This window comes from Elephas maximus, chromosome 5, assembly GCF_024166365.1.
Source record: "Elephas maximus indicus isolate mEleMax1 chromosome 5, mEleMax1 primary haplotype, whole genome shotgun sequence".
Lineage (NCBI taxonomy): Eukaryota > Metazoa > Chordata > Mammalia > Proboscidea > Elephantidae > Elephas > Elephas maximus.
This window is the reverse complement of record NC_064823.1, coordinates 46,576,675-46,604,480: the sequence shown is the minus strand read 5'-3', so window position 1 is coordinate 46,604,480 and position 27,806 is coordinate 46,576,675. Positions and strand designations below refer to the sequence as shown.

The window sequence follows — 27,806 nt, the reverse complement described above, 5'->3', positions numbered from 1 at the left end:
ACATAAGAATTGGTTTAAATTTTCTGAATCAGATTCATAGACCAGTATCAAATAATCTTCAGATAGCAAATAATCCTCATCCTAAAACAGAAACATATTTTTTCTGCCCTATCTGAACAAGTTAACCATTCAATTTTTCACATCTGATGGTTTCACTGAGGAAAGGAACTGCTGTCACAGACAGAAGAGTTCTGATAAGTTTGAATTAGTGTCTAAGAATGACTGCTGTGTTTAAATCTCCATATTAAAATAAATTTCATTTTAAGTCACCCTCATTTCTTCTTAGGAGCTATTATTATGTTCACAAAGGATTTGCAAGCCCCATCTATTGTAATTTTTCCCTTGACACTTTAAAAAAGTCCACAGTTATGTGAAATGGATCATAATAAAGAATGTGTGTTGAACTTTTAGAATATTTTCTACCTAGAAAATTAAGCAAAAGAATGTGAATTGTGTACTGAACCTGCAAATTTTATATATCTTACCATCAATGTACACGTATGTTCATAGAAATACCTTTTTATTGGTATATATACGAATTGATTTTACAGTTGTGAAAATAAAGCATTTTAGTTGCAGAATTTGGAAAGTTAATTGACCTAGACTCTGAAGGATTTTTCTGGGCATTGTCTCTATACTCCTTAATTTTTAAAATGGCATTGACCCTGATTTTAGAGAAGCCTCTTACAGCAAAGATTACAAATCTACATTCATAATTACAAATCTACACTCATAATTCTAAAATCTAACATTTATTATATGTGATGGGTTATTGATGACTAGAATATTAGGCTAGCCCAGAGCTGTCCAATTAAAATATAATGTAAGGCACATATGGAATTTTAAATTTTCTAGGAGGTACCTTAAAACAAGTAAAGAAACAAGTAAAATTAATTTTAATGATATTAAAAAATTTTTTTTTTATTTTACTTAACACAAAATACTCAAAATATTATTTCAACTTGCAATAAATATTTGAAAACATTGAGATTTTACATTCTTTTTTATCACACTAAATCCTTGAAATACAATGTGTACTTATACTTACAGCACATCTCAGTTTGGACTAGCCACATTTCAAGGATTAGTGGTTATCTATATATTGGACAATGCATAGCTAGCCCATCTCTTAACATGTAGAAGGAAGGTCTAGCAGAACTAAAAACGTTATTTTGCTCTGTTGCTTTTCTGTAATTCCACCAATAGTCTCTTCAAAGCAATTTAGACTTTTACTACCAAGCATTTCAAACCTCTTCCAGTCTCTACCAATTACCTAGCTCCAGAGCCACTTCTGCATTTTTAGGTATTTGTTATAGCAGCACCCCACTCCTAGTTAAAAGAATTCCATATTAGTTTTATAGGACTGGCATATATAGCAGTATACCACAGACTGGGTGGCTTATAAGGACATCACAGTCCTGGATGCTTGGAGTCTAAGATCAGCGTACTGGCCTTGTTGCTTCCAAGGCTTTCGGGGAGAAACTATTGCATGCCTCTCTCTCAGTTTCTGGTAGCTCCAAGCAGCCACCAGTCACATAAAAGTGGGGCCCATTCTACTCCAGTACGACCTCATATTAACCTGATAAAATCTTCAAAGATCCTATTTCCAAACACAGGCCATGTTCACGGGTAGAGAGCTGAGGATTTCAATGTATCTTTTTAAGAGACACAATTCAATCTATTTCCGTATTTGAAATGTCATCATTATCTCATACTATATTTCTGTGTGTGTTTGGATCTATTTCTGGGCCTTGTTTTCCATTGATCTTATTAAACACTGTACTGTTTATTAAGGAGCCCTGGTGGCGCAGTAGTTAAAATGCTTGGCTGTTAAGCAAAAAGTCACTGGGTTGAACCCACCAGCCATCCATGGGAGAAGGATGTGGCAGTCTTTTTTAATTTACATATTTATATATGTAAATTTTCCATAAAGATCTCCATCCTTGGAAACCCTATGGGGCAGTTCTACTCTGTCCAATAGGGTCACTATGAGTCAGAATCCACTAGACAGCAGTGAACCCAGTTTTTGGTTTTTTATTGCTTATCACGTGCCTGCACATGTTGTTTTTAGTAGCTTTTGGCCACTGCCCTACCCACACTCCATTACTATTCTTCTTCAGAATATTCCTGGATATTCATTTAATTTTTCCATGTGAACTTTATAATCAGTTTCTTTAATTTCTCAGAACATCTGCTAGTATTTTTATTGAAAGTGCATTAAATGAACAGATCACTTTGACAATTATCTCAGAACCTATTATACCTTTCTACTTGTTTTATTTGTGTGTTTGTGTGTACCAGCAGTGTTTTAAAGTTTTATTCAAATAAGTCTGCATTTCTTTAAAGTTTATCTCTAGTGTTTTAAACATATTTTGGTTGCTATTTTAAATACAGTATTTTATTTCAGTAAAGCTTCTGACTAGATGTTACTTTTATATGTAAAGGCTATTGATTTTTTTTCTCAGCTAGTTTACTAAGTTCTCATTGACCGTAACAGCTTTTCAGTTCATTCTTTTGGTTGACCAGCATACAGTCTTATTATCTACAACTGGTGATAATTTTAGTGTTTCTTTCCAGTGTTTATATCTTCTTTCTTCCTCTGTTTCATTGGTCTTGGTTGGTAAGCAATGGCTGGCTGTTTTAATAGGGCTTTTTTTAGACCAAAGGGAAAATAGTCCTGACTTTTTTTCTACTTACATTTTAAAAATAAATTTAATGAGAAACACTGGCAAAGTAAAGCATGACTATATCATGAGTGGGGAAGCAGTCACCTTGTACAATGGATTATTTAAGTTCTTTAGTGCCCATTTCCCCGTTTTCCTTATCATTTGAACTTTAAAATCTTCATCAGTACTGGTCTCAAAAATGGTTGAGTAAATGAATGAATAAATAAGTGAGTAAATGATGAAGTGACTGTAAGACAAGCAAATTTGTTTCAACCTAGTGAAACTTTTTATGGATGCTCACTGTATGCAAGCCAAAAAAAAAAAAAAAAAGTAGTCTCTATTCTTAAAGCATTCATGTCCTAGTGAGAGAAAGTAAACAAATCACAATTGAGTGTGGTCAGTTCAGCAGTAGCTCTTGTACAAGAGGTAGAAGAATCTTAGCAGTGTGAGTGATTAATCTTCTTGGGGACTTAGAAGGAATCCTAGGGGAGTGATATCCGAGGCAGGTTTAGGGGGCTGCATAGGAGTCACAGGGCAGATAGGGAGATGAAGAAGGCACTTGAGGCTTATGGAACAAGAAAGGCATGGAGGTAGTTTGTTATGACTAGGCATCTATTAGCTGTTGTTATTTTTGGAATATACACTGTGAGAGGAATAGGAGGAGAGAAAGACAGAAACCTGTGTATGAAAGTCATTTGTATTAAGCAAGAATTATCAGTAGAAGTGGGCAGCCAGCCTCAATAGATATCATAAAATCACCTAGAGAGGGCATTTAATAAACTAGACTTTTCACTCCTATACTACTCCAGGGTGCTGATAACATTGAAGGGAATGTGCCTTATCTCACAGGTGTGTTTGAGTGGAAGATTTGAGACCACTGGTGCAGGCGATATAAAACAAAGTGTGTTGAGCAGGCTGTAACATCAGACTTGTATTTTAGAATATTCTCTTTAGTAACAAGTTGAAGGGAACCTTGAAGAATTGGGGGAAAATGCTAGGCTGGGCTATGGGAGAAACCATTTCAAAAGCTAGAAAATTGATAATGAAGCAAGATAATGTACATCTGAGCTCACAAGTGAAGATGACTCAAGGAATATATAGGAAGTAGAATTGATAAGGGAATCCCTGGGTGATGCAAATGATTAATGTACTTGGCAGATAACTGAAAGGTTGGAGGTTTGACCCTATCCAGACAACACTCAGAAGAAAGGCCTGGCAATGTGCTTCTGAAAAATCAGCCATTATAAACCCTATGGAGCATAGCTATGCTTTGACACACATGGGGTCGTCATGAGTCAAAATTGACTCAGTAGCAACTGGTTTTAGAATTGATAAGACTTAGCAGATAACTGGATATGTGAGGTGCTAGAGAAGGCAGATACTGGATTTTGACAAAAGGAGTTATTTGGAAAGGAAATTGATACTATTTACTAATACAGTGTCAACTTCCCACATTAGCTGGTGATTTTGATCACCCCTGTTCTCCATGACCATAAATATTTGAAAGTTGCTGAGAAGACCAGAATAATCATTTCCTGTGTTTTCACTGAAACGTGAAGTATTACAGTTTTCCTTGTCTAGTATTTTGATATTATATATGCCACTATTATTCTTTAAGATGTATTATTAGTGTTAGATATATTAATGCACTTTAATTTTTGTTTCCATGTTCTTTAGAATTCATTCAGAGGGCAGCCTTGTGGATGGCCCCGAAGCAAGCCTGATGGAACAGGATAGAACCAACCATGTTGAGGGCAACAGACTAAGTCCATTCCTGATACCATCTCTTTCTGCCATTTGCCAGACAGAACCTCTGGCTATAAAGCTGCAGAATGGAAGCCCGTTAACTGAGAGACCTCATTCAGAAGTAAATGGAGACACCAAGTGGCAGTCTTTCAGAAGTTATTATGGAATACCCTCTATGAAAGGAAGCCAGAATAGTCGTATAAGTCCAGACTTTATACAAGAAGGTAGGGGGTATTCCAAGTGTTTGCAAAATGGAGGAATAAAACGCACAGTTAGTGAACCTTCTCTCTCTGGGCTCCATCAGAATAAGAAATTGAAACAAGACCAAACGGCTAATGGAGAAAGAAAGAACTTCGGGGAAAGCCAAGGAAGAAATCCAGGTGAAAGCAGCAGTCAACCAAATGTCTCCAATTTGAGTGATAAGAGAGAACCTGAGAGTATAGCTCAAGAAAACGCAGTTAAAGATTTAGCCAGTTTTTCAACACATAACTGCAGTGGGTCCGAAAATCCAGGGCTTCAGATTCTGAAAGAGCAGGTGGAGAAGAATGTCAACTACCATGACAGGAACATTGTATTACTTCTTAAAAACAAGACAGTGCTAATGCCTAATGGTGCTACAGTTTCTGCCTCTTCCATGGAAAACACACATGGTGAACTCCTGGAAAAAACACTGTCTCAATATTATCCAGATTGTGTTTCCATTGCGGTGCAGAAAACCACATCTCACATAAATGCCATTAACAGCCTGGCTACTAATGAGTTGTTGTGTGAGATCACTCACCCATCCCATACCTCAGGGCAGATCAATTCCCCACAGACCTCGAACTCTGAGCAGCCTCCAGCACCAGTTGCAGTGGTGACTGAGGCCTGTGATGCTGATAATGCAAGTAAACCACCTGCAATGCTCGGTACCTGTCCCTTTCAGAAACCAGAACAACTACAACCACAAAAATCAGTTTTTGAGATATGCCCATCTCCTGCAGAAAACAGTAACAACCGAGGAACCACAAAGCTAGAATCTGGTGAAGAATTCTGTTCAGGTTCCAGCAGCAATTTGCAAGCTCCTGGTGGCAGCTCTGAACAATATTTAAAGCAAAATGAAATAAATGGTGCTTACTTCAAGCAATGCTCAGTGTTCACTAAGGATTCCTTTTCTGCCACTACCACACCACCACCATCACAATTGCTTCTTTCTACCCGCCCTCCTCTCCCACGTATTTCTCAGCTTCCTTCAGAAGGAAAAAGCACTCTGGATGATGGAGTTTTAGAAGAACACCGTCACTACCCAAACCAAAGTAACACAGATCTTTTAGGGGAAGTGAAAATAGAGAGGCCCCCAGAGGCACCACCATCCCAGAGTCCTAACCCATCTACACATGCATCCAGTCCCTCTCTGATGCTTCCAGACAGGCCTCAGAATAACTGTGTTAACAAGAATGATATACGGACTCCAGGGACAACGGGTATTCCATTGTGTTCTGAGAAAACACGACAAATATCAGAATATCTCAAGCATAACTCACCAATTCTTGGTAGCAGTGCAAATCCACAGGGCCACTGCCAGCAGTTAATGGGACACAAAGAGCAAGAGATTCTGAAGGGTCAACATAAGGAACATGCACGAGAGCATGAGCTCTCAACACAGTCCTATTTGAAACCAGGGTGGATTGAATTGAAAGCCCCTCATTTTCATCAAGCAGAATCCAATCCGAAATATAAAGAGGCATCATTGCGGTCAATTCTTCTGTATGAATCCCACCCTTCCAATCAGATGACCTCCAGACGATACACTGGATATTCCAATGTGCGTGGGGGGCTCCCACGGCAAGCTTATGTCCAGAAATTAATGCAGCTGGAGCAGAGGTCACAGATGTACCAAGCTGAGTTGAATCAAGGGCAGTCGCAAGGTACAGTGGACCAAAACCTCCAGTTCCAAAAACCCTCACCCCAGGTGCACTTCTCCAAGACAGACCCTTCACCCGAAGCTCACAAGCAGTCACTGTGCGCTCCAAGACTTCATTTTCAATCAAGACCAGATCCCCAAACTCAGAAACTCATACCCATGTCATTAAAACAGCACTTGAATCAACAGGCTTCAGAGGCTGAGCCTTTCTCAAATTCACATCTTTTGCAGTTTAAGCCTCATAAGCAGGCAACACAAACACAACCATCCCAGAATTCACATCTTCCTCAAAACCAGCAACAACAGCAGACATTACAAATGAAGAATAAAGAACAAATGCCTCAGACTTTTTCACATCCCCAGAGCAACAGTGATCAGCAAAGAGAAGGATCGTTCTTTGGCCAGATTAAAGTAGAAGAGTGCATTCATGGTGAAAATCAGCATTTGAAATCAAGTGAGTTCCAGACTCATAACACCCAAATAGGACTGGAGCAAAGGCAGAATATGAATAGTAGAAATGCCCTTTATGGTCAGATCCTGAAATCAAATACAAGCAATGTACAGCTTTCTTGTGGGAACAATACACACTTAGTTCCAGAGAAGAAAGAGCAGACCATAAATACTGAACTTTTTGCAGGAAACAAGACTCAAAACTTGCACCACATGCAATATTTTCCAAATAATGTGACCCCAAAGCAGGATGTTTCTCATAGGTGCTTTCAAGAACAGGAGCAGAAGCCTCAACAAGCTTCAGTTCTACAGGGATATAAGAGTAGAAACCAAGATATGTCTAGTCAACAAGCTGCACAACTCGCTCAACAAAGGTACTTGATGCAAAACCAAGCAAATGCTTTCCCTGTGCCTGACCAGGGAGGAAGTCACATTCAGACCCCTCCCCAGAAGGACATTCAAAAGCACGCTGCTCTAAGGTGGCACCTCTTACAGAGGCAAGAACAGCAGCACACACAACTGCAAACTGAGACTTGCCATAATCAGATGCAAAGGCCCATTAAAGTTGAGCCTGGGTCCAAGCCCCATGCCTGTACGCGCCCCATGTCAGCACAGCCAGAAAACAAAATGTGCAAAAAAGTAACTAAGCAAGAGATTGCACCTCAGAGCTGTGATAATGTGCAGCAAAAGAGCATCCTTGAGACTATGGAGCAGCATTTGAAGCAGTTTCAGGTCAAATCATTATTTGACCATAAGGCTCCTCCGCTCAGATCACAAAAGCAAGTAAAAGTTGAAATGTCAGGGCCAGTCACGGTGTTAACTAGGCACACCACTGCTGCAGAACTTGATAGTTACACCCCAGCTTTAGAGCAGCAAGCGACACCTTCTTCAGAAAAGACACCAACCAAAAGAACAGCTGGTTCTGTTCTCAATAATTTTTTAGAGTCACCTTCCAAATTACTAGACACGCCTATAAAAAATTTATTGGATACACCTGTCAAGACTCAATATGATTTTCCATCATGCAGATGTGTAGGTAAGTGCCAGAAATGTATTGAGACACATGGTGTTTATCCAGAATTAGAAAATTTATCTTCAGATGTGGGATTTTCTTTCTATTTTTTTTTTTTAAATGTTGAGCCTGCCAGCAGTTTGTAAAGGCTCATGAAAATCTGAAAGCTTACATTTCTTTGTCTTTAAATTACAGATGCTAGTGCTGAGAGAAAGAACTTCACTTATAATTTTTCCAAAGAGTTAAAACAATTGTGCATGTTAATTTTTTCCGTTGTGCATGTTAATTCAGACCCTTTAAAAATATAAATGTATCTGTTTCAGATGAATTGATCATTTAACTCTTTATGTCATCTCCTGGAGAGACAGCCAGGCAGTAAGAAATATCCATTAAAATGAGAAGATAATGTCCATATGCAAACTTATGAAGGAGCTTTTAATATTTTTTTTAAGTCCAGGTTGAATGTATTAGTAGTGTTGCAATACTAATTTCTGTATAAGGGGGAAATTACTGTCTTCAGTTTTGGTGAATTGGGAGAAATTGTCATGCTGAAGTTCTGATACTTACCTTTCTCCATTTATACACTTGAAACATTTGTATTATATATATTCATTTGATTCCATTTTTTTCTTTAAAATTTCATTCTTTTGGTTAAAAGTGTGTTCTCTCTCTTTAAAAAAAAAAAAGCACCTTTTGGTTAAAATTCTGGATATGTGTAAGTCCGTAAGGAATAGGGAAACATTTTTGCTGATGGATGCAGATACATGTGTGGATAGAGAAGAACTTACAGCTCTCACCTTGAATACAGTAGAAGAGATCTGAAAAAGCATAAATGTTAAATTAGTGTGGCTAGTGGTCTACCCATCCCATGCTTTCCCTCTTACAATGAGATACCCTACACTTTATAGAAGGGCTGGAGGGAGAATCCACACTGCCCCTCTCTGTGTGGGGTTGATATTAAGTTTCCTCACGTGGCTAAGGTGCCACACATGTCATAGCTATTATTAGGTAAGTTATAATTCTCTTCATTTCCTTCTTTTATTGCCCTGACCCCATATTCTCACTTTCCTGTCTTCGGTAGTTTGTAACAGCCTCTTTCTTTTACCTGACTCTCTCTCCAGTACTTTCTCTCGTCATAAATTGCTCTAAAGTACATACAAATATGGGTCTGGATTGAATATCTTATTTTTAAAACAGAATAATTAAATGTAGAGAAACAAGATGAGAAAAAGAGATCCTTAACAATAAACTGAGGGTGGGATGGGACAGCAAATTTTATTTGTAATCTTTTAACATCTGAGTGGCAGGCAGGCATCTAGTTAGCTTTAATTATTTTTTTCAGCTTAAGAAATTGGGTTGTAGTTGATACTACATATAATACATTCTAATTCCCTCACTGTCTTCTTTTTTTAGTTCCACTTACTTGGTTTACAGTAAACAATTTTTTATCCCATATCTGAAATGTAATTTAATATATTTTTATCCAGCAGCCACTACGTACATATACTTAATTATTTGGCACATTTTCTAATAGATCAGTCCATCAATTTACTCATTTTAAAGAAAAAAAATTTCAAGTCACATTTAGGGCCCTTAATGTACACTTGGGGGATAAGCTTTGTGGATGTAGCCTTTATATTTAGTATAATTGAGGTCTAAAATAATAATCTTCTATTATCTCAACAGAGCAAATTATTGAAAAAGATGAAGGTCCTTTTTATACCCATCTAGGAGCAGGTCCTAATGTGGCAGCTATTAGAGAAATCATGGAAGAAAGGTAATTAACGCAAAGGCACAGGGCAGATTAACGTTTATCCTTTTGTATATGTCAGAATTTTTCCAGCCTTCACACACAAAGCAGTAAACAATTGTAAATCAAGTAATTATTAGTAGGGTTAGCTCTTCCAGAGTTGCCAACACTACACACTGTGCTATTCACTGGAGAGTCACAATATTTGACAGAACTAATAGTCAGCTAGCTGGCACCAGCTGCCCACTTTGAGGTGGGTGCCAGAAAACCCAGGCACAAACAAGCAGCCAGCCAGCCTGCCAGGCACAAGGGTGCTGGCACTGGCTGCAAAGAGAGGCCCCACCCTGGCTTTCCCATTTGATGATAAAGCCACAAAGAGGAAGGGGCGGGGAGGGTGATGCATAAAAAAGGAACCATTGAATAAATTCACCTAGAATTGTAAATGAGTAGTTATCTCTGAGTTGATCCTTCTTATAAACAAAGAGCAAAGGTGATATGCTGAATAGAAATAGAAACAAATTTTATTAATAGCTGAATTTTTTTTTTTTTACAGTCAATTACAGGTATGCAAGTATTTACCTGAATCTCCACAATTACTCCTGCAGGTAGAAGACTCTTATGAGAGAGATAATCAATGCAGAGAGGGACTCTCATATAGGTATCTATAGCACTGAGCTGTTACTGTAGTAAGGTGCCTTTTCTTGAAGCAGGTAGGCAGTATTATCACGAAAATACACTAGAGGACATTCTAAGCAGTTAAGTCTCATTCTTGCTCCATTTCTAAATTCCTCATTTCTAAATTAGCATTTAGAAATTCACTAAATAATGATTTAGTGGCCTGGCAAAAATAGTGAATTTCCCTAAGTCCCTTTTTTTTTTTTTAATTAGCAAGTCTAAGTAGTGCCTTGATTATAAGGGAGAATAAAGCATTTCCAATAAATCCTTCATATTAAATGTGACTGGATAGTAGTTCTTTGTCAGCCCCCTATTAAAAAGTTAGCGATTCTTTGAAAACAGTTATAACTAAAATCTATTGTGATTCCCCCAAATTTAAAATATCTAAATTTAGTAGAGGAGAAAAGCAATTAGTATATATTTTATGCTTTGTGAAAATGTGTATAGAAATAAGCTTTCCCACTATTTTCACCCAACATATAATTTACAGAATAGTTCATTACAATTAGTGTATTTTGATACTGATGAAAAACAAGACTTAAAGACTGTTATCCAGTTTGCTTCCCTTAGACCTGTTCACAAAAATAAATTAAACCATTCATTTCTCAGGATGTGGTCGTAGAATAAAATTATGCTCAAATGTTCAATATTTTGGTTGTCAATGGATTCATTTGCTGATTGTGTATGTGTGTGTTTCTGTGGATTTCTTTAAGGTTTGGACAGAAGGGTAAAGCTATTAGGATTGAAAGAGTCATCTATACTGGTAAAGAAGGCAAAAGTTCTCAGGGATGTCCTATTGCTAAATGGGTAAGTGTGATCTGACAAGGACTTTGGTCTTCGGGCTTGGGTACTTTGGTTTATTAATCCAACCCTGAGAACTGGATTACCCAGATCAAGTCATTTATGCCACAAAAGAGAAATACTGTTTATTTTATCATGTCTTATCTCTTGTGAAGAAGCAGATTAGTTTTAAAATCATGAGCAAATTATTTAATGAAAAAGATTTTATGGTGAGTCAGAGGTTCATTCTAGTGCCTACTAAGAGTATAATTCTTCCTGGAATGTGAGGAAGTGACCCTTAATTCTTTTAATGTCTTCAGTTAATCTTTATATCGTGATTTATGAACACCTTTAACTTTATGAAGAAGACCTGCATGTCTTTCATCTAGCTCTGGCTTTAGTGCACATGGCATTGCCCTCACTGCACTGGGTATGATCTACTAAACATACAGGAATAGTTCAGCATGTTTCTCTGCTCTGACACTAGGGTTAAGCCCCCATTTTACAGATGGACAGCAAAAGGCAAGTTGCAGGTCCTGGTAAATGTTACCCTGATTGTGTCCAAGACATGAAAAAGTATACCTACATGAACCAGTGCTCTTGTCTGCTGCAAGTGACCCTTGTTTTGTTTTGGTTGGGGTGGGGGTGTTTGCACGGAATGGTGATTGGCACAGGTGGTTCGGAGAAGCTGCAGTGAGGAGAAGCTGCTGTGTTTGGTGCGGGAGCGAGCGGGCCACACCTGTGAGGCTGCGGTGATTGTGATTCTCATCCTGGTATGGGAAGGAATCCCTCTGTCCCTGGCTGACAGACTCTACTCAGAGCTCACGGAAACACTGAGGAAATACGGCACTCTCACCAACCGGCGGTGTGCCCTGAATGAAGAGTAAGTGATGCCTACGGGCTCTTCTCTGTCAGGCCACTGGTAGAAAGTCTAGTCTTTGCTTTAAGGAAAGAGAGTTGAACCTGAATTTATAAAACAGGGATCAAAATGCATCCCAGTCACGCATTAGGAAGTTGTATTTGCTAACATAATTTGCAGTGATGTTTTCATTAACTATTTTTTTTGTAGACTGAGGAAGTGTAGCCATTAGTAAGGAGCAGTCTACTAGAAGTCTACCGTTCTGTACCCACAAGGCCTTAATTATACCATGAATGTGAAAATATTTGTGTGCCCACTTGCTACAAGGGGCAACTCTTTTGTTCATAGGATACCACATTCATAGGATACCACATCTATGATGTAGTATCTGAAACAGCAAGTCTGGTGAGAAACTTTGGCATTCTGAGATCAAGAACTTTAATATACATGTGGCAAACAAAAATCCAAGGCCATTTACTGTTAGCATTCTATGGGACTCCTTTTTACTTCAATTCAATCCAATTTATTACTTCCACAATACTAATAAAAATTGCTTCCATTTTTACTGCTGCTTAGCAATAGAGGAATTAGTGGCTATAGATATGCATTACTCCCTAGGAATATAAAAATTGGCATAGGAGGGTGAGGGAATGTAGTTGAATATATGTTGTCCACGCCAGTACTAGTGTGTTTTTTGTGTGTTTTTAATCTCATCCACTTGTAGGAAGTCTGAATCTTCACTTGTAGAAAACTTCATTTTTACTATTTCTCTTAGGGAATCTGCTATTCCTGTTTAATATCAAAAGAATATAAGCAAATTCACAATGCTACACTGAAATCCTGTAATAATTAATGAAATCCTACTCACTATTGGTTCTAAAGTAATTTTAATTTTGCATTTCTTTCTTTAGTCTCCTTTCTTCTACTTCTCCCTTCTTTCTCTAAATTACAAAATAGTTTGCTGAACTTATGGAAATACTCATGCTGCTCATTGTAGCAACCCACTGCTACCCACAGTTGTCCTCTTGTTAGCTATAACTGGTATGGTTTTACCAACTTTAACACAGGTTAACACAGGTTCTATCTCTAGGTCATGGGACAAATCAATCCTAAATAATCTATTTAGAAAAGTTATTCTTCCTATATGAAAATGTGACTTTGTTTTCTCTGGTAATTATGATTCAGAAATATCAAGATGTGTATCTGACTATTGCAAATCCACTTTTACAAATGATAAGTTTGAAGGAGAAGTTGCTGCTTCATAAACTCACGGCTCCAACTTGTAATTAACTGCTTTAGATGTATTCAGAGGCATTTAGACTATGCAAAGGTATTCGACTGTGTGGATCATGACAAATTAGGGGTAACATTCGATAAGAATGGGAATTCCATAACACTTAAATGTGCTCACGTGGAACCTGTATATAGACCAAGAGGCAGTCACTCAAAAAGAACAAAGGGATATTGCATGGTTTAAAATCAGGAAAGGTGTGCGTCAGGCTTGTATCCTTTCACCATTCTTATTTAGTCTGTATGCTGAGCAAATAATCTGAGAAGCTGGACTATATGAAGAACGAGGCATCAGGATTGGAGGAAGACGTATTAACATCCTGTGATATGGAGATGACAAACCCTGGCTTGCTGAAAGTGAAGAGGGCTTAAAATACTTACTGATGAAGGTCAAAGACCACAGGCTTCAGTATGGATTACACCTCAACATAAAAAAAACAGAAATCCTCACAACTGGACTAATAAGCAATATCATGATAAATGGAGAAAAGGTTGAAGTTGTCAGCATTTCATTTTACTTGAATCCACAGTCAATATCCATGGACGCAGCAGTCAGGAAATCAAACGACGCATTGCATTGGGCAAATCTGTTGGAAAAGACCTCTTTAAAGTGTTAGAAAGCAAAGATGTCACTTTTGAGGACTAAGGTGTGCCTGACTCAAGCCATGTGTTCTAGATTGAATTGTGTCCCCCAAAAATATGTGTATCAATTTGGACATGTCATGATTCCCAGTATTGTATGATTATCTACCATTTTGTCATCTGATGTGATTTCCCTATGTGTTAGAAATCCTACCACTATGATGTAATGAGGTGGATTAGTGGCAGTTATATTGATGACATCTACAAGATTAGATAGTGTGTTAAGCCAATCTCCTTTGCCATGTAAAAGTGAGCAGAGAGATGGTGGCGGGGGGGGTACTTCAGACCATCACGAAAGCAGTGCTGGGAGCAGAGCACATCCTTTGGACCTCAGGTTCCTGCACTGAGATGCTCCCAGACCAGGGGAAGACTGATGCATCACAAGGACCTTCCTCCAGAGCTAACAGAGACAGAAAGGCTTCCCCCGGAGCTGACGCCCTGACTTTGGACTTGAAGCCTACTAGACTGTGAGAGAATAAATTTCTCTTCGTTAAAGCCATACACTTATGGTATTTTCTGTTATAGCAGCACTAGATGACTAAGACACCATAGTATTTTCAGTTGCCTCATATGCCTGCAAAAGTTGGTCAATAAATAAGGAAGACTGAAGAAAAATTGATGCCTTTGAATTATAGTGTTGGTGAAGAATATTGAATATACCTTGGACTGCCAGAAGAATGAACAAATCTGTCTTGGGAGAAGTACAGCCAGAATGCTCCTTAGAAGGGAGGATGGCAAGAGTTTGTTTCATGTACTTTGGACATGTTATCAGGAAGGACCAGTCCCTGGAGAAGGGCATCATTCTTGGTAGACAGTCCACAAAAAAGACGAAGACCCTCAGTGAGATGGATTCAAACAGTGGCTGCAACATTGGGCTCAAACATAGCAACGATTGTGTAGGTGGTACAGGACAGGGCAGTGTTTCATTCTGTTGTGCATGGGGTTGCTGTGAGTCAGAACTGACTCAACGGCACCTAACAACAGCAATAAATGTAGAATATTATTTCATTTACCCTAACTTTCTTTGTTCCTTTTGAAAAAAAATATATATGTAGGTACCCTTAATTAGAAAGAAAAAAAAAACGTAGGCACCTTGGGTTCATCATGTTGGTGACTGCATTTCTTTTTCGGGAATTTGGGAACACTGCATTGTGTTTTAAAAGACTTCCTCTTTGTCTTGATATGAAGTTCTGAATCATTGAACTCTTGTGAAAATAACAGTTGTTTTATTTAAATAAATTCAAATTATATTTCACATTCAGTATTACTGATTTAGTTTTCATTAATATATCTGACAATTTCTCCCTGGTAATTTTTCTTTAATCTCCAATTAATGCCATTGCCTGAAATGGAATCTACATACAGAAAGAACTTTTATTTAAGAAATTTCCTAAATTTTGTTATTTTGTGTTTGAAAGACATGAGCCATCATTGGACCAGGGTCTAAGAAAAGTTATTATTTGTTTAACTGTCTGAATAGGAGGCGAGTACAAAACTTTTTATTAAAAGATGTGCTTCAAATGTTAAGATGTTTTAAAAATTCAAGCTGTATATTTTTTGCATATCTTTGTCTAGAGTTTCAAGGTAAAAATGAGTATTGAGATGAAGTTTAAGCTTGGGTATACCCATACTAGAGGAATTCTCAAAAAAAAAAAAAAAGGAAAAAAGAACTACGTAATTAGACACTTAACCAATGACAATATAGACTTCACTCAGAGCTTTTGAAGTTTTTCTGCCCCATAAAACTTTTTTATTATATGTCTGGCAGAAGTTAAAATTATGGCTTTTTGCCAAGAACAGAGGGCAATCTCAGACTGGGGCTGTGACTCATAATTTAATATTTAAAGCCGTGTGAACCTCCTCACAAATCCTTGTGCCCTCATGCATCATAACCATTCTGAGTCCAAAAAAGAACTGTGAGAGCATCTTTCATAGGGAGAGTAAAAAAAAAAAAAAAAAAAAAAAACCCTAATTTTTACATTTACTTTAAGCCAAACCAGCTGTTTCCCCTTTAAAGATTTCCCTTTGAGATTCCCATTTTATAACTAGGCCTAACCAATACTTTTTTGGCAAGTAAGAGTTGTGGGAGTGTATCTCTCATTATAGGGAAGCCAAAGCAAGAAACACCTTCTGCCATGGTGGGTGACGTTAAACTTTTTAAGAAATGTTATAAAATTTTCAAACATACACAAAAGGAGAGAGTACAATATAATGAATCCCCATGGACTCAGCATGCAGCTACAACCTTTATGAACGTTTTACCAATATTGTCTCATATATTCCCCTGCCACTCGCTATTCCCACTCCCACCTCCATGAGTGTTTAAAAGCAAAACACATTCTTTAAAAATGACAATGATTCCTTAATATTATTTAATATTCAACCATGTTCAAAGTCCCTGACTGGAATGTGTTTCAAAAAAAAAAAAAAAATCAAATGTAAAAAACTGTTTTTGAGAAAAGAAAGTCCACAGCTTGCATTTGATTGAGGCTTTGAGGTCACAGTTCATGCTGTCTTCCAATAATTATTAATAGAACTTCCTTTCACTCTCAGAAGTGTTCCAGTTTGAAAGATACCATGACACCGGTAAACCAAACCCATTGCCGTCAATTCGAACTCATAGCCACCGTACAGGACAGGGTTGAACTGCTCCATAGGGTTTACTGGAAACTCTGGTGGTGTAGTGGTTAAGTGCTACGGCTGCTAACCAAAGGGTCAGCAGTTTGAATCCGCCAGGCGCTCCTTGGAAACTCTGTGGGGCAGTTCTACTCTGTCCTGTGGGGTTGCTATGAGTCAGAATCGACTCAACAGCACTGGGTTTTTTGTTTTTTGTTTTCCTTTTCTAATATAAACATTTACAACTACAAGTTTCCTTCTAAACACTTTGTTTTTGCATCTCATAAGTTTTGATATGTTGTTTTTTTTTTTCATTTTCTTTCACCTTAAAATATCTTCTAATTTCCTGTGTGTATGTTTGATTATTTATGAGTATGTTATTCAATTCCCACATACTTATGAATTTACCAAATTTGCTCCTGTTACTCATTTCTAATTTCATTCCTTGTCATTGGAGGACATACTTTGTATTATTTTTTCTTTTAAATTTATTGACACTTGGCCAAACATATGGTCTATCCTGGAGAATGTTCTATGTACACATGAGAAGAACGTGTATTTTCCTCTAGTTGGGTGGAGTGTTCTATAGATATCTGTTAGGACTAGTTGGTTTACAGCATTTTTCACATCTTCTGTTTCCTCGTTGATCCTCTGTCTGGGTGTTCCGTTCATTATTGAAAATGGGATATTGAAGTCTCACTATTGTTGAATTGTCTACTTGTCCCTTCAATTCTGTCAGTTTTTTGCCTCATGTATTTTGGAGCTCTGTCATTAGGTGCATATATGTTTATAATTGTTATCTTCTTGATGGATCAACACTTTTATCAGTATAAAATGCCCTTCTTTGTTTCCAGTAACAATTCTGTCTTAAAGTCTATTTTCTCTGATATTACTCTAGCCACTCCACCCTTTTTCATTATTGTGTGCATGACATATCTTCTTCCATCCTTCTACCTTTAGCCTGTTTGCATCTTTGAATCTAAAGTGCTTCTTTTATAGACAGCATGTAGTTGGATTTTTTTTTTTTGTACATCCTTCCAATCTCTGCTGTTTAGCTGGAGTGTTTATTCCATTTACATTAATGTATTTACTGATAAGATAGGATTTATGTCTGCCGTTTTGCTGTTTGTTTTCTATATATCTTTAGTGCTTTTTTGTTTATCCCTCTATTTCTGACGCTTTCTTTGTTAAATGGATATTTTCTAGTGTACCATTTCTCGTGTTTCTTTTTTATTACATTTTCTGCAGCTATTTTCTTAGTGGCTTCCCTTGGGATTATAATTAACATTCTAATTTGAAGTGATTTAGTTCAGATTAATACTAATTACAGTACTCTACAAAAAATTTTCTACTGTATAATTCAGTTTACCCCCTCTCCTTTGTGCTGTTATTGTCATACAAATTACGTCTTTATACACTGTGTGCCTAGCAACACAAATTTGTAATTATTGCTTTATGCAGTTGTTTTTTTAATGCACATATACTCTATAAAGTATTTACCTTCGTAGTTACCTTTACTAGTGCTCATGATGTCTTAATGTGGATTTGAGTTACTCTTTAGTATTTTTTCCTGAAGGACTCCGTTTAGTATTTCTTAAGGCAGGTCTGAAAGCAACCTTTTAAATAATAAATAAATCTAGAAATGTCTTAACGTATCATTTATTTTTGAAGAACAGTTTTTGCTGGATATAGAATTCTTGGTTGACAGTCCTTTTCTTTTAATTCATTAATGTGTCATCCTACTTCCTTTTGGCCTCCATGGTTTCTGATGAGACATCTGCTATTCATCTTATTGATGATCATTGTATATGATGAGCCACTTCTTTTTTGCTGCTGTCAGAATTCTCTCTTTGTCTTTGGCTTTCAACAGTTTGATTATAGTGCTTCTAGGTATGGATCTTTTTGAGTTTATGCTAATTGGATGTGCAGATTCATATTTTTCATCAAATTTGTGAAGATTTTAACCATTATTTCTTCAAATATTCTTTTTTGTCCCTTACTCTCCTCCACTTCTGGGAATCCCATTGTGCATATGTTGGAATGCTTAATCATGTCCCACAGGTCTCTGAGGCTCTTTTCATTTTTGTTTTCCCGTTCTTCAATTGATGCTTGCTTCCTTCGTCCTGCTCAGATCTGCCATTGAACTCCTTTAATGACTTTTTCATTCAGTCATTGTACTTTTCAACTCCAGAACTATTATTGCTTCTTTATTATAACTTCTGTTTATAGACAGTCTGTATTTAATGAGACATTGTTCTCATACTTTAGTTTTTAGACGTGGTTTCCTTCATTTATTTGAACATATTTAAAATAGCTGACTTACAGTCTTTGTTTATTAAGTCTGACACATGTCTATTAAGTCTAACATCTGGGCTTTTATGCTGATAGAAGTTACTATTAAGGGACAGTGCTTAGAAGTGTGAGAGGAGCTTCTAGTGTGCTAGTATTTTACTTCTTGGTTTGGGTACTAATTACTTAGGTGTAGTGCATTTGTGAATATGTATTAAGTTGTTTAAGTAATATGTACTTTTCTGTATATGTATTGTACTGCAATAAAACATTGCTTCAAAAAAAATATTGTATTTTATAGTCAACTGACATAGCTCTTTTCTCCGTATAGTTATGCCACACATTGATACAGAGTTAGATTAGACTTCTTTTCAAACTCATTTTGCACTAATTGTTGCATGCAGACACTGAAAATATGAGTATGGCAGCCTAGATAATTCTATCTATACCCATGAAAGTGGTCCATTGATTTCTCAGGAGAACCTGTGCCTGTCAGGGGCTGGACCCAGAGACCTGCGGTGCCTCCTTTTCTTTTGGTTGTTCATGGAGCATGTACTACAATGGATGTAAATTTGCCAGAAGCAAGATCCCAAGGAAATTTAAACTGCTTGGGGATGACCCAAAAGAGGTTAGTTTATTTCCTATTGTATAATCTGTATTTTTCAGAGAGAGTTGATAAGAATAGATAAAATTAGCAATATGACATATTCTGTCGTGCTCCTATTAACAGAGAATAATTCAGTCTCATAGATGAATCAACCAAGTTTTGGCTAAACTATAGACACATACTATAATTCTGTAAAAATTTTACGTAATAATTACTATGTTATACCAGTAATAAACTCTTCCTACTTATGACTTCTATTTATTATCTTAATGTTAATCTATACCATACTCTAGCTCTTTGAGAATTTTATCCATATTTGAATCATCCAATAATTTAAGTTATTCTAAGAATTATTTCAACTATTTGAAATGCTATTTTAATAAACATTTTTTTAAATATAGAATTTGGAAATAGACTAAGTCAAGCAAATGCTTTCAATAGCTCATCTTCTTTGGCAGCTAACTAGAGAGAGAGTAGAGGATGTGACCTCTATAAAACCATATGACTTCACTCTTCTAATTCAACTGCCAGCATAGACATATACTTATAAAATGCCAAATAACTGCATACCCATTGCCGTCGAGTCAGTTCTGACTCATAGCGACTCTATAGGACAGAGTCGAACTGACCCATAGAGTTTCCAAGGAGCGGCTGGTGGATTCTAACTGCTGACCTTTAGATTAGCAGCCAAGCTCTTAACCACTGCACCACCAGGGCTCCAGAATATCTGCATACCAAGTAGAAAGTCAGTTAATCTTATGAAAATACCAAATAGCTAGATAGTCAATAGTACACACAAAAATAGGTGATAGTGTATACTTTTCACTTAGAAGTAGTCATGTTTTTAAGATGCTTTAGTTACTTATTAAGAAAGGCATTAAATATTGTGTTTTGGATCCAAGATATAGGGGAAAAAAAATTACTGATAATCCCTCATATATACAGAATAGATTTAGAATTTAATATGTAGATTCATTTTATCTAGGAAGAAAAACTGGAGTCTCATTTGCAAAACCTGTCCACCCTTATGGCACCAACATACAAGAAACTTGCACCTGATGCATATAATAATCAGGTAAGTGTTTAAGTATTTGTTGGCAGTGACTGGAATTATTTACTTATTTATTCATGATCCATGATCTACTTCCAAATTTTGAAGCAGTAATTTTCCTGTATTCTTCTGACTTCTATTCTTTAATGTTGAAGCTATTGCAATGTTTTCTGTTTCTTTAAACATTGCACCATCCAAAATAACATATTTTTGCTATTTTTATCCATAAAGATACTGAGATTTTAAGGCTCACAGACTGTTGTAACTACTAATCTTGTTCTCGTACAGATAATTTTGTCTCTGTAAGCAGTCTTTGGCATGGTCATTAAATCGAAATTAAGTTGGTGAGATCATAGGTTCTAACCATCTACTAACCATTTTCATAGGAAGTCCAAAACTGAAAGCTTTGAGAGTAATGCATTGTAAGTATACACACATCTCCATATATATCATATTTTGCTAGATCTTCTTCTTTTGCATGGCTTTGGCTCCATGAAACAAGCACAGACCTTTTTTTTTCCCTCCTACCTTATATGTGTTCTGAGTTATACCTACTTCAAAAAGCTAGGTAATTTGATCAGAAATTGTACCTGGAAGGAAGAAAAAGGCTATAAGTCTTCACTCTTTCAATGACATCAACAACAAGCATTACGTGAAAACCTATTATAACCAGACACTGTGTTTAGTCACTAGGGTCATATAGATGAAGAAGGCAGGTTCTTTGTCTTTAAGGAGCTCCTTGTAGAAAAAACACAGACAGTAAAATAACAATTACAGAATAATATGGTAACTGCTAGGACAGAAGTGTGTGCACATTTCTGAAGGACAAAAAGGATTCACGCTGAGAGTAAAGTAGAAAGCAAAGGTCATGTATGACTTTGGATGCCATATACAAGTCTTTGAACATTATCTTGTCGGTAAGAAGCCTACCACTGAGTGTTTTAAGTGTAAGTTTGGGTTGAGGAGGTGAAGTGATTTAATTTGTATTTGAAAAAAGTCACTCAGCAAGCCAAATGAAATATAACCTACATATAATCTCACATCAGTGTAAAATTAAATTAGAGAAGAATGAAGCTATCGCAATCATCGGGCAGGAGATTTTAAAGTCCTAAACTAAAGAAATGGCAGTAGTGATGGAGAAAAGGAAATAAGTATATGAAATATTTATGGTGAAACTTAGAAAACTTGGTAACAAATTAGAGGTGAAGATGAGCAAAATAGAGAATTCAAAGATCTGCCATATTTCTGTCTTGGACACGTGGTTCTATTAACTATGAGTAAGCAAGTTTGGGGGGGAGTTTGGGTGGGAGGTAGTGGGGAGATGGTGAATTTTATTTGGATGTGTTGGAACCGAGATGGGTCTAGGATGAAGGATCAGGAGAAAAATTCAGACAGCACTGTCGACTTGGGAGTGATCAAAATGCAGGAAGTATTTGAAGTTGAGTACAAAGGAGCAAATGCAACTTTTCAGAGTGGAGATTATAAAGAGGAGAAGGGGTTGGTGATGGGATTGTGAAGTACATCAATATTTTAGGGTTGCATGGAGTAAGAGAAGCCAGTGAAATAAGTGCTGAGAGTAGGCATCAATGGAGTAGGAGAAAGATTTAAGGGAAAGGGGGAGACTGATAGATGGGGGAATGATTTGGAGGTTATGGGAGAGTATCCAGAGACAGTACATAGCAGGAATAGGGATGGGGAGGTGTGAAGGGTGGTAATCTGGCAAACATTGTCATTTACTTGACAACAGTAAAGACTCTAATAGTATTAGATTAGTTTACACAGCAGAGATAGACAATAGACCAATCCTAAATAATGATTTAGCTATTCTTCTTTTCCATTGCGCACTTTTACACTCCCCCAACTCTTGTCTCTCTCTCTCTCTTCCTCTTTTCCCCCTTTTGAGGGATTCACCAATTGCCATTGAGTTGATTTCGACTTATGATCACTCCAGGTGTGTCAGAGTAGAACTGTGCTCCACAGGGTTTCCAATGGCTGATTTTTTGGAAGTTGCCAGGCCTGTCTTCTGAGGCACCTCTGGGTGGACTCAAACCTCCAACCTCTCGGTTAGCAGCCAAGCGTGTTAACCATTTGTACCACCTAGGGACTTCTATTGAGAAGACTGATTTAATTACAGTCAGTTCATAAGTTGTTTCATTTCATAACAAGTTTTTAGAAATGTGTGTGACTGAAAATTATTTCAAATTTTAATATTAGTGAGATTAATATTGTTATTTTATAGTCTTACCTATTTGAGTCAGTATTTCAGAAAGGTATAAAGAATGCTTTAGTACTGTTGTAAAGGTTTAATTCTGCGGGAGAAATACACTGTAATAAACCAAGCTATGAAAAGAAGAAAATGAACTGAGTCTATGTTGCCAGATTTAAAGTTTGGCCATTGTCTGTTAAATGAATATTTTAATAGGTCCTATTTATCAAAAGAGTCCCTGGGTGGTACAAATGGTTAATGCTCTCAGTTTGGAGGTTCAAGTCTACCCAGAAGTGCCTCAGAAGAAAGGCCTGGCAATCTTCCTCCAAAAAATCAGCCATTGGAAACTCCATGGACCACAGTTGTACTCTGACACATATGGGGTCGCCATGACTCAGAATTCACTCAAAGGCAACTATTTTTTTAATTTATCAGTGGCTTTAGCTGGGGAAAGGAGCCCTGGTGGCACAGTAGTTAAGAGCTACTGCTGCTAACCAAAAGGCTGACAGTTTGGATCTACCAAGCACTCCTTGGAAACCCTGTTGGGGCAGTTCTACTCTGTCCTATAGGGTAGAACAAATTCTCTGTTGAGAATTGACTCAACAGCAACAGGTTTGGTTTGGTTTTAGTTGGTGACGGGGACAGAACAACGAAGTGTTGCTTTTCTTTTTATTCCTTTGAATATTATTATAGACTGTCTAGGTTTTCTCATTTTTTATTCCCTTTCTTCATGCCTCTCCAGTGGACGCATATCTGCTCTGATATTTTTCTATGGTTGTCTTACCATTCAACTGTAGATCTGAACTAGCAAATTCAAATCTCAAAATTATATGCTATCCGTGATATGTAGCGATTACATTTTAGACTGTTCAAGAGAACTTTCTATGGTGATGGAAATGTACTATGTCTATGCTGTTCAATATGGTAGCCACTAGTGACATGTGGTTATCGAGCACTTGATATATGGCTAGTACAAGTGAGTTAATGTATTTATACTTTTTAAATTTAAATTTAAATAGCCACATTTTGGTTACCATATTGGACAACACAACTTTACAACATTAGAAAGCCATGCATTTATAATTGTCTTCCAGCCACTGGAATGGATTTCCAGTAATCCATTTACAAACTCCTGCATAATATTTTTCTGTGAGGTGGCATAAGTCTGTCTAACAACAGACTGGATTCTGTGTATGTTTTTATCCAAGGAACAGAATGAAGTTAACTAGACCACAAAACCAAAAAAACCAAAAAACAAACCCATTGCCATCAAGTCGATTTCAACTCATAGTGACCCTATAGACAGAGTAGAACCATTCCATAGGGTTTCCACGGCTGTAAATCTTTAGGGAAGCAGACTGCCACTTCTTTTTCCTGTGGAGTGGTTGTTGCTTTCGAACCACCAACCTTTTGGTTAGCAGGCAAGCAGTTTAACCACTGTGCCACCAGGGCTCCTTAACTAGATCACAACATGGACTAAATAGTCACAAACCACACATGAAACCGAGTGGTCACCACCCTTACTTTTTTAATTTGTCCAGGTCTGTATTAAGGCTAGATATAAAAATGTGCTGTGGAACCCAGTGGTCAGTAATATGCAAGCCATCAAAAATTTTATCATGTTGGGAGTTCAGCTTCTAGGCAACATGGTAAAGTTTTTGATGGACGAACAAGGGCTAGATTATGTTAGAATAACAGGGACTAGACTTACCTTTAACAAGTAAAAAGAAAAAAATGGACAAGATATATGAAGCAATGGTTTTTAGACTGGGACAAAAAGCAGCATAAGACAGTGACATCAGAGAGAAGGGAAATAAAAAAAAAAAGGAAAATCCTATGATTATCTCAGTTTACTTCCTGGAGAGAGTATTAGGATCCAGAGCAGTGAGGAAGAATCCAAACAGACCCCAGAGTTATCTTGAAGAGACAAAGTTCAGAATTTGAGGAGGACAAGGTGGCTAGAATTCACAAGTCAAAGCTGCAGAAATGTTCCAGAGATCTGCAGAGAATTCTGCTTGAGTCTTCTTCAGGTGATTACTGAACAGTGCATGCATGTGAAGAAGCTACCTAGCTAGGGAGAAAATCATCAAAAATAAAAAAAAGGCAGAACAGAGGACCTGGAATAGTTCATTTTCCCACCATCGTAATCCACAATGCATCAAGTAGAGTATTCAGAATGATACTGCTTTGGTAGTACAAGCAAGCCAGCCATAAAATAAAAGGTGTTCTAGTCCCATCTAAAAATGCTTAAAACCAAGCTCTGAAAGACTCACACTAGTTCCAAGTAACTTAACAGCATCTTAGAACAAAGATTGTAAAAAATCCAACAACCAACAAGATAAAATTTATAATGTCTAACATCCAATCAAAAATTACCAGACTTATAAAGAAACAATTATGTCCCATAAAAAGAATGAAAAATCAATCAATAGAAATAGTCCCAGAAATGACACAGACGATAGAATAAGTAGATATGGGTATCACAATACCTATCATAAACATATTACATATATTCAAGAGGCAGGTGAAAGCATGTGCATGATAAAGCTTGGAAGATATTAAAATGTCCACATCGAACTTCTAGAGATGGAAAATATACAATGCCTGAATAAAAAGTACACTAAATCGAACTAGCAGCAGCAGATTAGTGAACTTGAAGACATAGCAATAGAAACTATCCAATATAAAAGAGAAAAGACAAAACTGAAAAAAAAAAAAAAAGATTATCAATGTCCTGTGAGGGACAACATTATATATATATATATATATATATATATATATATATATAAAATTAGAGTCCCAGAATGAGGTGAAGGATCAGAAAAATATTTAACTAAATAATGGCTAAAATCTTTTCAAATCTGTTAAAAACTACAAAGCTACAGATCCCAGAAGTACAGCAAACCTTCAGTGCTGGGGGGAGTGGGGTGGAAATGGAGAAAACTACACTAAGGCACATCATAATCAACTTCCTTAAAACCAGTGATAAAGACAAAATCTGAAAAGCAGCTGGAGAAAAAGGACATATTATGAACAGTGGGGAAGAAAGAAAAGTCAGGAGACTTCATGTCAGGAAAAAGAAAAATGCAAGGAAAAAAATAGAAGAGAAGCATCTTTAAATTACTAAAAGACAAACAAAAACCAGATCCAGAAATGTATAACCAGTGAAAACAACTCTCAAAAGTGATTTTTTCATTCATACAAAAGTTGAAAGAATTCATCAGTGGCAGACTAACACCACAAAAAAATATTAAAGAAAGTCCTTCAGGAGAAAGAAAGAAAATGATACCAGATAGTAATCTAGATCAACACAAAGGAATGAAGAATGTCAGAAATAGGAAATATGTGGGTAAAAAGACTTTTATTTTTACCTTTCTTTAAAAGATAAATTGCTATATTAAAAATTTAATAACAATATATTATACAGCTTATAACAGACGTAGAACAGAGATGGAAGTATACTGTAGTAAAATTCTTATACTCTGTGAAGTGGTATATTACTTGATTGAAATTCTAGATAGTGCAAAAAGGCAAGAAAACTTAAAAAGCATATAGATTGTGAAGAACAAAATATAACTGCCCTTTTTTGAAGATGACATGATTGTCTACACAGAAAGTTCCAAGGAATCTACAATAAACTCCCAGAATTAATAAGTGAGTTTAGAAAAGTTGCAGAATACAATGCCAGTGTCTTAGGCTGGGTTCTCTAGAGAAGCATATATATATATATATATATAAATATATACAAAGAGATTTATCTCAAGGAAATGGCTCACACAGTCGTGAAGAGTGGCAAGTCCATGGGTCAGGCATCAGACTAGGTTTTTCCTGACTCACGTGGCTGCAGGGGCTGATGAACCCAAAATCAGCAGGTCAGGTGGAAGGCTGCTACCTCACTGGGTTGCAGAAACTGGCAAATCCCAAAATTTGCAGGTCAGGCAACAGGCTACTGGCTCACATCCCAAGAATCAGAGGTCAGAGGATGATGAGTTGGATGCAGGATCCAGAGCAAGCTTTGCCAGACCATCCATATATATTGGATGCAGGCCACACCCCCAAGGAAACTGATTGGCTTTCAACTGATTGGCTGCTTGCATCAGATCACAAAATGGAGGATGATTACATAATATCTGCCAAGTCACTGAGAATCATGGCCTACCCAAGTTAACACATAACCTTAACCATCACAGTCAGTACAAAAAAAATCAGTTGTATTCCTATACACTAGCAATGAAAAAATGAAAAATTGAAATTAAAATAACTACTAACAAAATAACATGAAAAATTTTAAATTCTTAGGCATACATCTGAGAAACAATATAAGACCTGTACAGTAAAAACTACAGAACACTGCTCAGAGAAATTATAAAAACCAAAAAAAAAAAAAAAAACCGATTGCCATTGAGTCCATTCCAACTTACAGCGACCCTATAGGTCAAAGTAGAACTGCCCCATAGGCTTTCCAAGGAGTACCTGGTGGATTCGAACTGCTGACCTTTTGGTTAGCAGCTGTAGCTCTTAACCACTGGAGAGATATACCATGATAATGGATCACAAAACTAAATATCATTGAGATGTTAATTCTCCTCAAATTAATTTATAGATTTAATACTTCAATGCAGTGCCAATCAAAATCTCAGGTTTTTTTAAAGTGATAAGGCAATTCTAAAATATACGTGTGTGTGTATATATATATATGAACACACATACGTATATGTATACACATACATGGAAATGTAAATGACTTGGAATAATCAAAACAACTTTTAGAAAGAACAGAATTTGAGGATATATACTACCTGCTTTCAAGATTTATTAAAAACCTATAGTAATCAAGACAATGTAGTGTTAGCATAAATATATACTAATGAATCAGAATAAGAGAGTCCAGAAACAGACCCAATATGTATGGTCCATTGATTTTCAACAAAGGAAATTCACTGGAGAAAATGATAAGATTTTTATCCAGTGGTGCTTGAACAGTTGGCTAGTCACACAGGGAAAAAAAATTAACCTTGACTTTTAACCTCACACCATATATGAAAATTAACTCCAAATGGATCCATGTATATAAAATTCTACAAAATGCAAACTAAACAATAGTGACAGAAAACAGATCAGTAGTTCCCTAGGAAGAGGAGGGTGGGATGGGGTTGGGAGGGATGAATTGTAAAAGAGAAAGAGGAGACTTTGTAGAGATGGATATGAATATTATTTTGATCGTGTCAGTAGTTTTATGGATGTGTACACATATCAGAATTTTT

General features: G+C 36.7%; 1 protein-coding gene across 1 annotated transcript in view; it reads left to right on the top strand.

Annotated features, from left to right (window-relative positions):
• The window catches only part of TET2 (tet methylcytosine dioxygenase 2), a 130,597-nt gene that overhangs the window by 91,416 nt on the left and 11,375 nt on the right, over window positions 1-27,806 (top strand). The window contains exons 3-8 of the mRNA XM_049885592.1: window positions 4,344-7,801; window positions 9,464-9,554; window positions 10,916-11,009; window positions 11,657-11,865; window positions 19,156-19,306; window positions 20,271-20,360. Coding sequence (XP_049741549.1) covers window positions 4,390-7,801; window positions 9,464-9,554; window positions 10,916-11,009; window positions 11,657-11,865; window positions 19,156-19,306; window positions 20,271-20,360 — 4,047 coding nt within the window. The 5' untranslated portion in view covers window positions 4,344-4,389. The remainder of the gene's footprint in view (window positions 1-4,343; window positions 7,802-9,463; window positions 9,555-10,915; window positions 11,010-11,656; window positions 11,866-19,155; window positions 19,307-20,270; window positions 20,361-27,806) is intronic.